We start from the raw sequence: 18,344 nt of genomic DNA, 5'->3' as shown, positions 1-18,344 counted from the left end.
GCTTGATGTTTTCTTGGCAGTGTACTAGTTCCTCTGATGCACCAGTATGGCCGGAGCATCAGGATGTTGCATGCAAAGTTAAAAAGAAGGGCGGCCTTTCTTCTGGACGCCTCTCTGCCGGTCACGCGTTGTCAACGGGAGACTTCTGCTTCTCTTCGCATGGTGTAATCAGTCGAGACTGTGTGTCCACTAACATATCGCTTTAACTGTCTTTGGACAAGGAAGATATTTGTCATATTCTCTGCATTGTTTTTATTTGGTGGTGTTTATTATCTATGTTTCTGAATGGGGGAGGGGTGGGGGTCGAAGACAAACGTATATAAAGTATATATTTTTGCTATAAGGCTGCATTTGTTTTGATTTTAACGTATAAAGCTGTATAGTTTAGCCTCTAATAGACATGTACCTTTTTAAAAAACAAAACCACAAAAAACACTCTCGATCCTTTCCGATGCTACTACTGCAGACTGTTTCTTTAAGAGGCCTCGACGTTGGAGAATGGATGAGAAGAGGATATTATCTTGCCTGTAAAGTGTGTGTGAGAGTGAGTGTGTATGTCTGTGTATGTGTGAGTGTGTGTTTTTAAAGGCCGAAGTTCCACCAGAGGCCGCGGTGACGACGTGCATTATATCACGGGATCCGCTCCGGCCACAGGGATCGTCTGCACTTGTATAGGCTTCAGTTTCCCTCCCCTCACAACGTGTTTCTTACACTGCTGAGTTTATGATAATCTGTACTGGGTACAATAAACGCTCCTTTATGCTTCACTGCCTGAAGTCCTGGTGTGTTTCATAATAATTCCCCTCCTCCCCCCTGGGTCAGCTGACTGGCTGCTGTGGTCTGGCAGGCACTGCTTGACCTGGCTGATTTCTTGAGTCACATGCTTCCTTTCTGGGTAAATCATTACTCTCTTTCCAACCTGCTGCAAAAACACCCCCATGTGTTTCCTTCTCTTTCTTTAGTATGTTGGGTTTACATCGAGGTTCGGTGTGTTTTTGCGATGCCGTTCGGCTGCTGTCGGCGGCTCCAGAGCGCGAGAGAAATGTATCGCCCATTTTAATATTTATGGATTAGTTACACTTGCTCCATTATCCATCCATTATATGAACAACAAAAAAACGAGAATGTTCTCGTGCCCGAGCGTGATTCATCAGTGAATAATTCACAGTTCGGTGCCGTAAAACCTTCAGTGAGCCCCAAAAGTGTGGCTGTTGTGTGCCTATTTGAGAGTGGAATTATTCATGAGTGTAAGTATGAGACTCGACTGAGAGCACAGAGTGAGCCATTAATATGAAAATACCTTCTATACATGCGACCCTGAACGATGACTGTGAGGTTAAAGTGCAGCCGGCCAGCCGAGATAGCAGCAGGGAGGCCAAAGACTTTGAGCTTGTGTCTTAAAAACATATTTAAAAATCTCACGTCTTCCTTTTAATGTACATCCAACCACATAAATAATGTGTATCTGATGTAATACCTTTAGATTAGAGCCCCAGGCTGGTCATGGTCTACTTTCTGATCTTGAGGGCCCTTGTGAACAATATAGTTTTATATAACATGTTGGATGTGAGCTAAATTAAGTACGTTCATGCTTTGGTGCATGACAGTGAACACAGTGTAACAGTATAAGGCATTTAAAAATACAAATATGAAGATGTACAATAGGATAAACAAACAAATAACAGTTTGTTAAAATAAAGTGTTGAGTGTACATTAAATATATTGAATTACTACATGTTTACTGCATGGGATGTAGTGAGAACGGTTCACTTTGGGGCTTAGTGTCTCTTTTTTTTGTCCCCAGCATATATACAATACATACACTGTGTATATGTGATGTGTACATCTGCAGGTATGTGGTGGAAAAACTATTTAAATCACCTGGTATACAATATACACTACAAAAATACACATTTTTGAATATATACAAGTACTCATAACACTAAACTGCCCATCAGTGAAGCGTTCATATTATAGTATGGGATCCCTATTATTGTTAATGCATCAACATTTAAGTGGTTCTTAAACCCTGTGGTTTGTCAAGGAGGCGCTACTTTTAATATACCCTGCATTATATTTCATAAACTGACAATGTATTAAAAGTAAAGCTCTCAAATAAAAGTACATTACATCCCTCTGAACTGTGGCGTAGAGGAATAAAGTAAGTGCAAGTCCATCAACGTTGAACTCATCTATCATATGGGGTCAGATCAGTCCATAATATATTCGATTTGACAAATGCATTTTACTCACAAATGCACATTTATATAAATCATAATTTATTTATGTGTGCATTGGAATTTATTTGTGAATATTTATGTGTGCATTTGCAATTACTGAGACTGCTCTCATACTTATCGTGGTGATTTGGACTTGTTGACGCTTCACGACCATCTTGTGATGTTGGTTCCAGCTTCAGACTCTCAGAGTGCTGAAGCTGAGCTCTGGTCTCCAGTAACACCGTCTGCCCGGCAGGCAGCTCCCCATTGATTGAGAGGCAGAGTGCCTTTGAATGCCATGAAAGGCCTTTTAGTGCGCTCATGGGAGCTGTTCTGGCCTCATAGTGTGTGTGTGTGTGTGTGTGTGTGTGTGTGTGTGTGTTTGTGTGTTTGTGTGTGTGTGTGTGTGTGTGTGTGTGTGTGTGTGTGTGTGTGTGTGTGTGTAGCCGGCGGCGCTCATAACATGTATACATTTTCTTTTTTCAGCTTTGCTCATCTCTTTTGTGTCCGTTGGTGGAGGTGTAAGGATGTAGAACACTCCACTTCAGATTGACGTCTATGAAGAGAGGAGATAATGTCCGTTATGTTAGCTTATAGCACTCCAACAATTGGGGAGAAATGCAAGCATTTTATGTCCAGAATCCACTGTTTATTACACTTTGATAGAACAAATCGTTCATCTCATCCCTCTCGTGTAGGGCCTGAGAACTAAAACAACAACACACACACAAATGCATTTTATTGCAGAAATTGGAGTATGAATATTCACACCTCAGCTGTGAATTCTCCAACAGACGCCCACAGGCCTCTTGTCAGATTCGGAGGGAACAATGCATCACTGTCACGAACACACCTTGAGAAGCTCCAGTGCTTGGAGCAGGAAAGTTCATTCGTGGCCTTGTTGGACGCAAAGAAAGTCCAACTTTTTAACACAGAATTTGTATATATTTTATTTGTCATCCTTGTTTGAAACAGCCAGGCTAGTGAGGCTGTGCATTGAGCTACAATGCTAACGTAACATGCTAACGTGGTGATGTTCAGCAGGTAGAACGTTAACCAGTTACACCGTCTTGGTGAAGCGTGTTAGCATCTAAACTAGCGCTAATAACGATATTTTCATGATACCTTCAGAAAACATGAAAAAACTCAATCAGTCAAATTCATCTTTGACTTTGTTTATTGTGCATTTTCTCTCTTTTTGGACAAATTAATTACACTCAAAATATGAGTGAGCGGTGGTGAGAAAGAGTCTCCAATAATTGTACAACATCGTGATTTAAAGGCACAGTGTGCGGCATTTCAGGGAATCTATTTAGCAGAAGAATGAATACAATATTCCAGACTATGTTTTCATTTGCGTACAATCACCTGACACTAAGAATTGTTGCGTTTGCATGTGTCTTCATGTCTACATGGTCCTCTTTACGGAGTCGAGCGTTTCTACAGTAGCCCAGAGCGGACAAACCAAACACTGGCTCTACAGAGAGACTTTGGTGTTTCTACGTTACCTGAAGTCCACCGTATTTTGCCAACACGCTTGCGAAACAGTTTAGTTTTTTTTGCACAACCACAACTCTCGATGGCACCGAATCCTACGCACTGTCCCTTTAAGAGGCGCTGGATTGTTAATTCTGGCTGACCGACTGGCCCTCGTTCTTTAATCCACAGTCAAGATTAAGCCATGAGCCGAACATAATGATCCTGATCCATTTAACGAGGAACCAGTGACGCTCTGGAAAGGTCCCATCACCTTAGAGACGCTCCATCACCAATGCAGAATGCCATCCTCCTTGCCACTAATCCACCCGGCAAAGGCCGGCAGTAAGGCACGCACGGCACAATATGTGCATGACCGAAGGCTCCACACGTGCCACAAACAAGGCCTCATCATAAACATGCTAAATCAATGCATACACCATTACAGAGTGCTTGATACATGGCCCTGGGCTTGAGCGGGGAGAAAAGTGGACGTATCAAATGGGTCGTCCTTCAACGTACATTATGACCACGAGCTGCTTCCAAGTAAATTATTGATCCTGACACAAGTCAAGGCAGCTCAAGCATAATGTGGTTTCAGCTTTGAGTCTTCAGACCAATGCAGGCACTCAGTGTGTCAACACACACACACACACACACACACACACACACACACACACACACAGCCTGCATCCACTGCAGTTTGAGAAAGCGAACCACTCTGTTCTGGCAACGAATACTGAGAAATATGGGTCATGCTGCCGGGAAGGGAACAGCACAAATCTTTCACATTATTTGGCCAACACGCTGTGTTCGCACAATACTAATTACCATGGTGAGACCCTTCTCCTAAAACTCTGTTACATAACTGATTTATCACAAGCACACACACACACACACACACACACACACACACACACACACACACACACACACACACACACCACCCACAAGTCAGTATTTATTTCAGATTTTCATGAGAGCTCATATTTATTTCTTCTTTGAGCATGGCTGCCCTCTAGTGGATGGGTACCTGTCCTGTTGGAACATGAGGACTAGAGTCCTGGATGGATCACTGAACAGGAGACGAGTGTCTTCATCTACGAAATGTCACTCAAAGAGACACATATCAGTCAGAAAGAGGCTCAAAATGACCACAGAGAAACATGGAACGACTACAAAGAGACACAAAACCACAACAAAGGGGAACAAAGAGATTATAAAGAGACACAAAGAAACTTCAAAGAAACTCGAAATGATCACAAAGAAACATAGAACGACTTTAAAGAGATGCAAAATAATTCCAGAGACATAAAGAGACTCACAACGACTATGACGAGGAAACAAAACACAAAGAGACACAAAACAACTACAATGAGATCATAAAGTGACAAAAAGCAACTTCAAAGAGACTCAAAATAATCACAAAGAAACCCAAAACAACTACAAAGAGACTCAAAATAATCACAAAGAGACAGAAAGCAACTTCAAAGAGACTCAAAATAATCACAAAGAAACACAAAAAGACTACAAAGAGACTCAAAATAATCACAAAGAAACACAAAAAAGACTACAAAGAGACTCAAAATAATCACAAAGAGACAGAAAGCAACTTCAAAGAGACTCAAAATAATCACAAAGAGACAGAAAGCAACTTCAAAGAGACTCAAAATAATCACAAAGAGACAGAAAGCAACTACAAAGAGACTCAAAATAATCACAGAAACACAAAAAAGACTACAAAGAGACTCAAAATAATCACAAAGAGACACAAAACAACTTCAAAGAGACTCAAAATAATCACAGAAACACAAAAAGACTACAACGAGGCCAAAACAAAACAAATGCAAACCATCTGCAAAGGGACACAAAGAGACACTAAACAACCACAAAGAGACACAACATGACCTCCCCGTCATGATGCCCCGCACCACAGCAGAACAATCTGTGAAATTGATGATTTCCTGCATAAACCTTAATGGACACCAGCGCTGCATTCACACATATTAACAGGGAATCCTTTGTGTAAGACCAAACTATGTGTCTTCATGAACAATGCACGTTTTGTTCACTATACTCTGTGGATGTTGAATGGATGGGCATTAATCTGACGAGCACGAGGCACAAACATTCAGCTCTTCTCGTCTTGTTTAGCTCATTTACATCTGAGGTTGACAGCTCCGGCCTGACTGTTACTCATGGAGCCGGTCTGCTGTGCAGATTCACATATCTGCTTCCAGTGAGCGGGGATAACGGTGCCAGGGAGGTGTTTGTTGTTCCGCACGCTGATGAAGCAACGACAGCTTGTGAAAGGCGGAGACGTGGAAAAGGGCATCGTAATAGAGACGCTAATGTAGAGACAGCAGCTGACTGAACGATCTCACCACAGAGTGCATTTGGTAGAAGTTTCTGGAGCTTTCGATTGGCGAAAATCCCAAATCTTCCTCTGCAGACGGAGTTGGCCGAGCTATCGTGGAACTGTAGAAGTTCAACCATCAGTTGTTTCCTTCTGGGCACTTCAAGGACTTCTAATCCATGCAGGTGCTCAAAAGTACCCCCTAATCACACTTTGTCTTCTCTTTTCCTCTGAACATCTTTGCACACCAGCATGTGTGAGAGGTGATGCAATAGTGGGCACAGTGTTGAGTGCTTCAGCGCTTATTAAAGGCCTAATATGCTTACATTGTCATGTACTGTTTGTAAACACAAGCTTAGTCCACTTATCTCGCTTTATTTGGGTTTCTTTTCAGGGTGTAGGGTTGTGAACGCAGCCCTCAGGCAACCAATTCCCTAATCAGTGCCAGCCTACAAAAGGCACCTTTTGGCATGGCCTCCTTCCTGTAGTGGCCCCTACTGGTTTTCATGTTCCTGAAATAGTTTATTCTTGTGTTGGTACCCGATATATGAGGCGGTTCACCTGCTGTGTGTTATTTTCTTTGATTTCTTTAATAAAACTGTTGGTTCATTTTTATTAAACACGTTTCTGTCTACTATCAGTAACAAATCTGTGGGCCTAAAATCCATATATTTCAGTTGCCAAGCTTATATTTCCCAGGGTGCAATTCCCCCAGGTGACATTGATGGAATTACTTTTAGATAGAAAGATAGATACTTTATTAATCCCCAAGGGGAAATTTCTTCTCATAGAGTCTGTGCGCTGCATGGTATACCTTTAATAGGCGACCAGCGTCTGGGGTTTTGGGATTGGATGTATATCATGAAATACACTATATATAAACAGTCTAAAACATACATTTCATCAGGAAGTAAGTGCACCATTGGGAAAGTTTGTCGTCACCATTTGCAAAAACTTGTTGTGAAGGCCGCCGCAGTGGAAAACAACTCTTTAGCTTTTCCGTCCTGCTATACTGATATTTATTATCATGCACAATCCATTCAAAATATTTGAGGAACATGTTTTGGACTTCATGGGACAGGATGTGTTGTTGATTATGCAGACTACAGATACACCACTATGACGTCTGCGCTGTTAGACTTTCAGCATTTCAAAGGACACATTGCAATAGCTGAACAAACTGTTCTGTACTGCAGAACAATTCTTCACAAGCTGCAGCTTTCTGCCTTTTCTTTTTTCTCTCTGTAAATCGTGGGTGTAGTGTGGGAGTTGAGATTTGAAGCTGTTGTAATATGTGTTTTTCTTTTCCTTTCACTCTCAGCTCCACGTTGACAATAAAGGTGCTGAACCGAACTGTAGCATTCATCAGATTGGGATGTGAGTATGTAACAACATTTTAATCCTCTGGATTTTAAACACGCTGACGTCAAATTTATGTAATTGTCTTCCTCGTGGGTGTTTGGAGAGAACCTCAATCATTGATCCCGAACAACCCGTGAACGCAGACTCAAACTGTACATTCAAATACACGGTTTGATTGTCATTGCATTTCCCTTTATGCTATACGAGAATATACAAAAACAATAGGCCTGTTTGTCTTCCTCTAGAGAGAGAGAGAGAGAGAGAGAGAGAGAGAGAGAGAGAGAGAGAGCTTAAAATATTGAATATTGCTATATTTGGTGATCTTTCAACAGGATGAAAATGTGCAGGAGAAGGAGTTTAGGTCAACCTAGTTATTCTGCTTTTGATGTGTTGTATATACCCCACTGAATAGCAACAGGTGTGTTCAAAGGTACGGTCAACACGGAATATCATATACCCTTATATAACCAACGGCTTCACTTCATTCTTTCTTTTACACACAACATGGAGTGCAGCAAAAGCCCACGTTCAGTCTCAGAATAAAGCTCACTTCAAGGTTCAAATGCTTATTATATAAAACAGGGGGGGGATACAGTAATATTGTATCCTATGATGAATGATAATATAAGATTTGTGTTTAGTTATGATTCATAACTAAATACCTGTGATTCAGTATGATACCAAAACAATACCTTTAGTAGATTTACCAAAGAAACCTACTATAGATAAGGCTACTACTTTGGTAAATATGTTTTTCTTGAAGCCCTTTACCAAAATACAGGGAAGAGGACAAATGTATCAAATGTTAAACGTTGTATAAACAAAAATATATCCACAAGAGAAATCTGCCTGAATCAAATAGTATAATATTTAGCCAGTAAGCTATAACAAAAAAAAGTTTGTACAACTTGAGGGAAGGGAGCCGCCATTGAAGAGCAGAAGAACAAGAGCCCAACTGCCAACTGCTTGTAGCTGCACCTGCAAGAAACGCGAGGTGGGTTACTATTACTGTTATAAAGGGTATTACTCTAAATGATTGTGTATTTAACAGTTCATCATGACGGTAGTTATACATTTTGATTTGAGAGGTTTTGAGAAATCTCTTTGCCGTAGCTGAAAAACATAATACGGAATAATGTTGGAACTACTTTCACTGAAGAAATAGTCCCCAAGGAACAACAAGACCTGTTGATAATCCCAATTAGTAGGCATACTGTTTCTTAAAATGACTTTTTTATTTTTGTGAGTTACTCCCACAGGAAACCGGTCGACAGAAGTAAGAAACACGTTTTTATTTTTTGTATCGTGATTTTGGGTGGACGGATCCTTTCAGCGCCGCACCACACCGGCGGTTACCAATTAACGTTAGCTCCGGTTAGCTTAATTGGCGTAGTACTCTAGAAAAAGTCACCTTCAAACCGGCAATATTATCGCAACTGAAACCAGTTCATTGCTATTATTAGTATTATTATTATTACTTCGCGCTTTGATATTTATTAGTTTGTTTTAACTAGCGAACGTTAGTAAACCGTTGGCGGTCATGACGTCGTCACAATAACGTTTTTTTCGTCGAACTCAACGAACTTCTCTATTGACTCCATTTTGTTGGCACGAGGTTTCGGACACTTGACCAATATGCCCGTTTATGAGACCGGGTGGCCCGACTGGTCGCTGTACAGTTACGGGGCTAGTGAGTATCCGGGTGTGGTGCTGCCGTCGCATTACTTGATGCCCTGTTGTTACAATATGGGGTTTCAAAATCCAAGTCCACGTAAGTTACGCCGCCTGGAGATACTAGCTAGTGGTAAGGTAGCTAGATGTATATTTAGGTCAAATATGTACCTGCTGTAGGATACTTTAAATGTAAAGTACTGTTTGTGTGTGGGCTGTCTTTATTTATATAGTTTGTTAACGTTAAGTAACAATCTTCAATAAATGTGTTCTCGATATCACGGGATGCTTTCTGCTTTAATCTGGCTGAGGTTTCTTCAACAGAAGACAACCGGAAGTTCTTGCTGGAAAGGTAAGCAGTTAGCGTTAACTTATCCTCTGTGTCTATCTACAAACAATCAAAGAAACGCTATATATATATATATATATATATATATATATATATATATATATATATAAAATGTACATATCTGTTTATACTGTCTTCGTTATATTATCCACTACATTGCACTGCACCTTAACCGCTTCTCCTTTGCACTCTGGACAGATGCAAGCTCCATTTCGTTGTTACAGTACTTGTACTATGTGCAATGACAATAAAGTTGAATCTGAACTGTCTGTGGTGTTCTGCCTAGTCCAGGTCTATATTTGATTTGGTGGATGTTTCCAAGGTCCTTTACTTATCTGACCAGAAGCTGATGACTTGGTATCTCTGTTTGACTTCAGAGGACAAAAGGATCATCAAACAAGGTGTGTTTGTATCATTTTTAGGATCTGGACTGTTGGACGACGAGACCTTTTTGAAGCGGTTACTTTTTCTGACATATCTAATATGTCACACAATGAATCTATTAGTCCCTGATTAAACGTGCATATGAAAAGTAATCAATGGTTATACAACTTTTCCATTCTGGGAATATTATTTATTTTCCTTCCTGAAAAGAAAATAATGCCAAAAGCCTTTTTTGAATTGAATCTAAACCTAGTTTTTTATACCCTAAAACTGAGAGATTAATATCAATCAAAAATATCTCTTGTTTTCTCTTCTCCTAGATTATGGCGGGTTTCGACAGTTCCTGCTGAGACATCCTGCACTACAGCTGTCTCAGAATCATGTTTATGTGAAGCGTGAGTCTGTTAGGATGATGCCATTATCTCGTTATAGCTGCACAGATTATGTTTTAATATTCTCATTCACAATGCAGGTTGCAGTTCAAGTTCCATACCCGCTCGGCCAATCGTGACGTTCAATAGGCCCACCAGTGTCTCACAGTAAATGCAGTGAAATTATAACGCGCCGCATCAAATGATTTCAAGGTTTTATCATCTTACGGGGATTTTTATTGTTGAAAACTGTTTTTTTTATTCCTAGATTTACAAATTCGGGAGCAGCAGAGTGCAGATCTGGTAATTCACAAATCTCATACACGACCACTTTTTATTTATTTTTGGTTTAAGCCGATCCCAGCTGATGTTAGGCGATGGCAGGGCTGTTGCACAATGCTGGCACATTACTACTAGGAACATGTTAAACAAATTAGAATAATAGCTGTGATTTGAGCCCGGTAATGGACTGATCTACTAATGTATTCCAGTGGATTAATCATTGAGTCTTGACATTGTATTACTACATGGATGAATAATATGTAGAAATCAATGCTAATGAGACAAGAGACTTCATAGGATTACATGAAACAATAAAACACAACTCTCGTACTGGAAAAGCTTTAACTTGCACATCTGTGTGTTTGCTTCTCTTGCTAGAAATGCCTGGTGCTCATCTGAACTCGGAGAGACGTCCCAATGACATGAGGGAGGCTTTCTACCCGCCCGGCTGTAGCAACAGCTGGGATGGACCACAACAAGATCCCACAGCCTTCAGCAGCTCCACCATGCCGACTACAAACCAGCAGGAGGTCTGTAAAATGAGGGTTTTAACAGTTTTCTGTTCGTATATGAAGCAGCTAAAGTTAGAACACTGGTGTTGTCTTTAACTGTTTCTGAGTTGAGTTATAATTCTTGACAATTAATGGAAGTATTTTCTCTTTGAAGGCTTCATCCCATCTGAACGAACAAAGGCCATTGTGGCCGATGTCCAGCATCGGCGCAGCTGTGTGCAAGGATTCGGCAGCGCTGTCGAGCTTCTCTCTGGATGTGGATCTGGAACGACACAGTCGGGGGAGGCAGCCCGAGTTCAGGAGCCAGACTACAACGAAACCATGTCTGAATGCTGAAGTCGGACCGTTACAGTGAGTATTGTGTCTTATGGCAGACACGCTATGTTCTTCTCTAATTTACATTTTTGTGTGGGTGGCTAAAGTTGGAGATGGTCATTCATCAGTTTGAGAACTAGTCTGAAGAAAAACTTTTTTTGGCAGCGGCAACCAAATGGCCATACTTTGGATTGCATGTCGTGTGGACTGATGTTGCGTAATAACGCAATTACCATAAAGAACCAGAATGTGATACCGTTTTCCTTAATGTTTTTTCATACTTGGTAGAACCGTCATAATTCGATCACGCAGAGTATTGGGTATCCCCAATATGACTTCTTATTGACGTGAGCCACATTGTTTCATGTTACAGGTCAGACTGCCCAACAATTGAGAACTTATCTCCGGAGTACTACAACTTTGACAGTATTCAAATGGATGATACAGAGTACAGCTCAGTTCTGGACCCAGTGGAGGAGAACCGCACAGAGGTTCACAGGCTTCAGGACCAAAGGGTCTCCGGTAATGAGCACACTGAAGGGGAGGATGAAGCCAGCTTGAGCTTCGGAGATCAGAGTGACAACTTCCACAGCCTCGTGGAGGATAAGGGCGTCCGGTTCTGCCTGACCGGCAAAGATGTGACGGCGCTCAACAATGGGGCTCACTCGGGTTCAGTCCGCACTGATGGAGGTCTCTCTGTTGGCGGCCAGTGCTTCACTAAGTCTGCAGAACATGGCAGCTCCCCTATGCCCTGTGTTACGACCTGTGACATTATGGTTGGCAGCGACATGGCTCTGTGCATGTCCGCCGTCACCCAAACTGAGGGTCCAAAAACGGCTGACAAGGATGTCAACACTGAGGTCTACATGTCGGATCTAGACTATCTCGTTGAGGTGAGGCTGAATCCAAAGAGCAATCTTTATAATGGCTGCCGCAAAATATAACGCATCCTCTTTTTTTTTATATTTCAGGAATTTGCTAAACTCAACATGGTTCAAGAGAAACTACGAGGGCAAAAAGAGGAAATGAAAAGGTAATGTATATCTGATGCAAAAGCTGGGATGTTTTTGAAACTTTTTTTTCATGAAAATTGATCTATTTATAGACATTTTTGCAGCTGTTAAAGTACCATTTATCAAATAATTGAACTTTTAAACAATTTTCAAGCTTGGAACTTAACCGTTGCAGAAATGTTTTTTAATCCATTTCTTTAGATTTAGTAGCGTTTTATTTTTCCTCTCTTTCCTTTCCTCATGCCGACACAGATTGGATGTGACCAAATACAACACAACAAAAGGTTAAACGCTAATTTAACATGTTGGAATTAAATCCCCCTTTCAGTGCTGTGTATAGTGCCAAAACACCTATTTTATACTTTTTTTTTATGTTGTTGTCGTGGTTGCTGTCGTCACATAAATACAAAGGCTGCAGTATATTCCTACTTAACGGACTAAGAAAACGGCTGCTTTGATGACTGACTTCTGTCTTATTGTTCTGCGCCCTTATCTCCGCCAATCTCCGGTGAATGAAGCGCTAGCACTGAAAGTGACATTTTTCCATTTTTGAATTTCTTTGATCATAGAATTGTTCTTGCATTGCAGTGCTTCACTTTGCTACATTTTAAATGATTTTATTTTAGGTTGTATATGTGATCTTTTGATGACATAGCGTTAATCAATGCAAGGTGGGGGAATTCAGAAGATGCAGGGCTAAATAAACAGGAGGGGGGGAAATCACACCATTAAACTTGGTTTCAAGGAATTTCTTATACAGAAGGACTTATGTATTTATATGTACATATATATTTTTCCCCAGTTCCGGGTATAAATTGAGAAAGGAATGTGACTGTCTCCAGCGTGCCCAGCGAGCAGAGCTGAGCCTCCTGGCCCTGCAGTACAGCATGTGCAGACAGTACTGCTGGATGCTGCACTGCGCCTCTTCTGAGGAAGGTCAGCTCGCCTCAACGTAAGGACACTTGTTTACCTTTGCTGTTCCACTAAGACTGCTAATGGGTGTCAAACTCTAGTTATATAATCATCCAGATGGATTTAGGTCAACTCGTATTTACCCCTCTCTGTAGGCCAGAGAACCCTTCTTCAAACATTGCAAGTGTTCTGCAAAAACTGGAATCTGACTATAACTGGATGAAGGATGAGCTCCGAGTAGGGGTTCCTCTGGATCAACTCAAGCCTCTGTCTGTTGATCCTGAGAACATAGTCACATGTCCACGTTACATCCCTGCAAAGGTAGGACTCGGCCTCCTACTCCAATGATTGTTATCTTGTATAATAGCAATGCTCTAATTTGTCCTTGTCCCTGTTCAGATCATAAGTGATGTGCAGGGAAACGTTCCGTCTCGGTACGTCAGCAGGTGTCTTAAGTAATTCAATTTGAATGGTTTAGCGGCGTAGCCTCTCCAGATGCTGTAACAGTGTTTGTTTTTTTTCGGATCACAAGGAGCTGCCAGGAGCCACAGAAGCCTAAAACATCAGAAGAAAATGACTGTCTCAATGGTCAAAGCTCAAATGGCTCCAAGGTATGTTTTACACACGGAAACGTCAAAGCAGAACAACAACCTTTGAGCAGCTCAGTGTGGCCTTCATTGCCGCTAATTGAACCCGTTGTAGCATTTATTTTTCCTCATAAGTTTTAACATCTTTGGTGTTCGGCTCATTTCTTTCCCAGCACAGTCAGAATAAGGAAAATGAAAAACCGATAAAGGTGGAGACCAGCAGAGCAAGAAGCGCTGTCCTTTTAGTCCCCCGGGAAGGATATGCTACCCATAATGCACACAAGCCAGAAGAAAAGCAGACTGGTAAGCAAAAGCATCACACCCACATTTTAAATATCTACGGAGGAAGTATAGTTGATTGGAGCGAAGCCGCGCCATTCTTCGTGTGGACCACAGCGGCAGAGCTCAGCGCATGTGAGGCGTGGTACGATGCTGAAGACGACCTGCACCGTGCAGGACCTGCAGGAGTAGCCGAGACGGGACAGGAACCCACAGGGGTCGTTAAAGATGAGACGAAAGGTAAGTGTTCAGTGAGTGAAGCTACAGCTGGACTTTATTTGGGATCAAATCCTTAATGGTAGTTTGTTTTCACCACAGACTCGTCCAGCGAGGAGGTGAAGAGCGCCGTGCTCCGTGTGTCCAATCTGCCCAGTAATGTGACAGAGGTGAGTTTGTACATTTCTTCTGCTCACTGCTCAAACATTTCCATCTCAAAGTGGTGCTCATGAGAGTGACAGCTATTACAGTGGTGATATATGTAACGTAATATTCATATGTTGGACATGTTGATAGTCATTCTGATTTTGTATTGTTAATGCATTGTATAACACCATTCTAGCCAGCAGAGGGCAGTGCAGACTTGATGTCTAATGTTTGTCTTTCCCAGAGTGATGTGATGCTGTGGTTTGAGAAACACCATCCCGCTGAAGTCAGCATCTCTGCTTTAAAGAATGATGTGAGGTGAGCTGCTCTCTGACAACATCCATTACAACACGCATCCATCGTGACATTTCTTCCTCTTCGTCCACGTATTACAGTCATGTGTTTCAGTCACAAATGTTCTTCAGCTTTAACCATCTAAGGTAGGGCTTGGCCGGTGTGAACATAATCAAATGATATTGATATTAATACAAAAACTGGGCCGGGCCGGTATACCGAATTTCACCAGTAGGGGTCTCACTTGACTGCGCATCTGATTGGAACATGATGAGACTGAGGGCGACTGCCCATGAATTAGAGCGTAGCGATTCCAGTCCACTTGTCGATGTTGTGGTAATTCACCTCTGGACTGGTTCGTCAACTGCCAATAAACACTAAAGAAGAAGAAGCAGAGTTTTACCCCTCATCTCTTCTATGTTATGCAGCTCATCTCTTCTGTATGTTGCCTTATTGGCACTGTTTTTGTTGACTATCTCTGGCACGTCCCATCTTGTCACCCCAAAAACATTCTCGTAAACAAACGCAACATGTGATCTATTGCCGGCCTCGGACACCAGTGGCTCAGTTATTCCGTTTATAAGCATAATATATATTAATCACATTGTCATATCGCTTATGACTAATGCAGATTCAGCCGGTTTTCATAAAATGAAACTGGTGTAAGTGGCCACAAATCTCATGCACGGTTTTGTTACCCGGGTTGCCTTATATCCATATTCATCAGCGTCATTCAACATGGTCAAACTCTTCATTCTGCAAGTTCTGATGTCAGAGCAGCAATTTGCTTCCCAAACCGACACGTTGTCTGTCCTGCTGACTGTTCTCCAGAGTTGCCATCCTGACGGTAAGCGGACCTCAAGCTGCCGAGGCTGCAGTGGGAGCGCTGCATGGCCGCTGCACGCAGGGCCGTACTTTACACGTGGAGCGCATCAACAGAGCCGTCGGTGGGAGCCAGAGACAAACCTCCACCAGTGGGCCGGAGTCTTCGAAGGACTCCACCCAACCACAAACTTCCAAGGCTAAAACAGAGGTGAAAACAATGTTATTCCACCTTTCCTCTTTATATTCTCAAGTAGAGAAAGTGGTAGAAAATGTAGTTCTATAATACAAATTCTGGCATCTCTGATTACTCCTCTCCTGTAATCACGTTTTCCATTTGGAGCCGTCAAAATCTGCAGGCCGGTTAAACGTTACTCGCCATGTGTGTTTAGTGAAGCCAGGTCCAGGACAATTCTTGCTTTGTGATCGATTGTTAAACAGAATGGATCACGAGTCAAACTAATGTCAGCCTCTCAAATGCTTTCCAGTTTTGGACTGTGGGTCAGATGGAATAAAGCAGTCACCATGAACTCTGGAACATCCTACTTGGCAATTATCACTTGGCTGAGCCAGCTGGACTCTAATGCTAAGTTCACACCAAAACCGTTGTGAATTTTTTCGTGCGAGTAGATTACATGCAAAATCAATGCACAGACCGAATGGTGCGGCAGTTATTCAGACTATGGATAATATTATGAACCCAGACACGAGTGCGTCTGATGTTCCGACATTTGTGGAATTTCCACAACGAGTATAAAGCAGAAATAAAGGTAATTTCCGTGGCGGAAATGGGTACTGTTTTTACGGAGATAAGCCACGCCCCCTTTCCTAGATGGTTGCTTGCTGCTTTATTATCGGATTGATTCTTTTCCGTCTCGTCCAGATGATAACGCGGCCACTTGGCTCCAGCCTCAAGAACGGGAGGGTGGTCTACAGCTACCCCACGGCGAAGGGAACCTTTGTGCCCCAGCACTACGGCACCATGAGCAGCTTCGACACCCTGATGGCGGAGCTGACGCAGCGCCACCCCGCCGTCGGGAGGCAGAGGATCGTAGACGCCATGGCGGCGCTCAGGGCGGAGCACGGGGGCGTCCTCAGCGGGCTGCCGCTCAGCACCATCCGGGAGATGACCTCCAAGCTGCTGACCAGGCCGGCGACCGCCACTCAGCTATGAGGAGCATCGTTCTGCGCTGCCAATCTTTATGTTGTTATTTGTTTGACTAGCATCACAATTCCTCAAGTCACAACTCTGATGTTCCAAAGAAGAGGGAAGTAAATTGATCTGTTAGGAGTAAGATTGGCTTAAGTTGTTCCAAACCTTTTTGTTTACACACTACCCTGGTGTTTATTCTAGTAGCATCACTTGTTATTGATGGTTAATGGTACATTGAAAATTACATAATGCCAGTTATTCGGCAGTTCATTTAGTTTTTTTTAAGAAAATGGTTTACGAAGAGTTCTAAATGGTTAATGGTTGCATACAGTTGTTTATGCAGTAGCTTTTGTTTTTTCAATATCAACAAAAAGGACGTTGATTAAAAATACTTTCAATACTAATTTCATCCCCTCAACATGATTCAATGGCTTTCTTTGACACAGTTAATGTTGCTATAGACACAGCAGCATTAACTGTGCTGCTGGTGCTTAGAAAGTAACCCTCTGAGGTTTAAGAGAATGGGATGAGGGATGGAGACCTCATTTATTATGACTTCCATTATTTATTTATTTTTAATATTTTTTTTTTTTTTAGAAGGTGGTAGTGCAACTTATTTGGATGCAAAGTGTCAATGATGTGACTCGATATGAAGTTGCGGCGCTGCTTTTAATCCTCCGTGGTGCCAACCAGGAAGAGACTCAAAATCACCACAAAGAAACAGAACTACAAAGAGATGCTGGAAAAACTACAAAGGGAGTTTAAGTCCAAAATATTTACAAAAGTCTCTCAAAACCGAGACAAAAGAGCGTCCTATAATCCTTTAATGTAATGCACGCAAATGCAACACAAGCCACCGCTTGCGTTTCCACTAACTCCTCAGTCCCACTGCCAACCAAAACCTTTGTTTCCGGTTATCAAAATAGTTGACAACTAATTGATTAATGGTTGCAGCGTTCCGCCTTCAGGAGTTGGGCAGATGGAGCAGACTCTGACATCATGGTGCGACTTTAGCCAAAACCCACAGAGACACACAACCACAGAGAGTCTTCCAAGGAGACACAAAAGAAAGAGGCTCAATAAATAGTCTGCCTGTGGCCCCTATGTGGGAGAGGTGGTGGGGCCCCATCTCACCATTCAACGGTACTGGTTCGTCAGGCCTTTGTTGGTTCACTCTTATTTTCTTTCTCTCCAGCCAAAGAGGGAATTGAACTGCTGGTCGTGTTTCCGTCGACCCCATAGCAACACACCCATGGAGATAAATCCAGTTCATATTTATTGTTCATTTGAAAATAAGATTTGAACCTGAAAAATCAAGTTTTGATCTTGAACTTTGAAAAATAAGATTTTTTTTCAGTAACAGATTTTATATTTTCAACTTTCACTCTTTAATTTTACAGTTTCGAATCTCTTTTTTTCGGGTTCAAATTTTTTTTCAAGTTCAAAACCTTTTTTCAGATTCAGATCGTTTTTTTTTCAGGTTCAGACTTTTGGCCTGGATCTGACGTGGGGGCGTGGTTTAAACTGCAGGGGCGTGGTCTCATGAGTGACAGCTTAACAATGAAGGCTGAGAACCAGCCTCAACCACGTTGCCTTCAGGTACCGTGGGTACCGTGAGCATTAT

The 18,344-nt window shown here is 42.0% G+C and overlaps 1 protein-coding gene across 1 annotated transcript; it reads left to right on the top strand.

The window, feature by feature from the left end:
• Nucleotides 1-9,048: 9,048 nt before the first annotated feature.
• Nucleotides 9,049-16,741, top strand: rbm44 (RNA binding motif protein 44; the record flags this gene model as incomplete). The annotated part of the gene is made up of 17 exons (XM_079230527.1): nucleotides 9,049-9,120; nucleotides 9,720-9,834; nucleotides 10,138-10,212; nucleotides 10,849-11,000; nucleotides 11,137-11,333; nucleotides 11,671-12,190; nucleotides 12,269-12,330; nucleotides 13,113-13,262; nucleotides 13,378-13,543; nucleotides 13,622-13,656; nucleotides 13,755-13,833; nucleotides 13,983-14,112; nucleotides 14,206-14,328; nucleotides 14,407-14,474; nucleotides 14,696-14,769; nucleotides 15,577-15,778; nucleotides 16,451-16,741. 17 exons carry the CDS (start codon nucleotides 9,049-9,051, stop codon nucleotides 16,739-16,741), a joined length of 2,511 nt encoding a protein of 836 aa, XP_079086653.1.
• Nucleotides 16,742-18,344: the final 1,603 nt, after the last annotated feature.

Source organism: Taurulus bubalis, assembly GCF_910589615.1.
Source record: "Taurulus bubalis genome assembly, chromosome: 15".
NCBI lineage: Eukaryota > Metazoa > Chordata > Actinopteri > Perciformes > Cottidae > Taurulus > Taurulus bubalis.
Note: the sequence above shows the minus strand (reverse complement) of the source record. Positions and strands in the feature narration are given on the sequence as shown.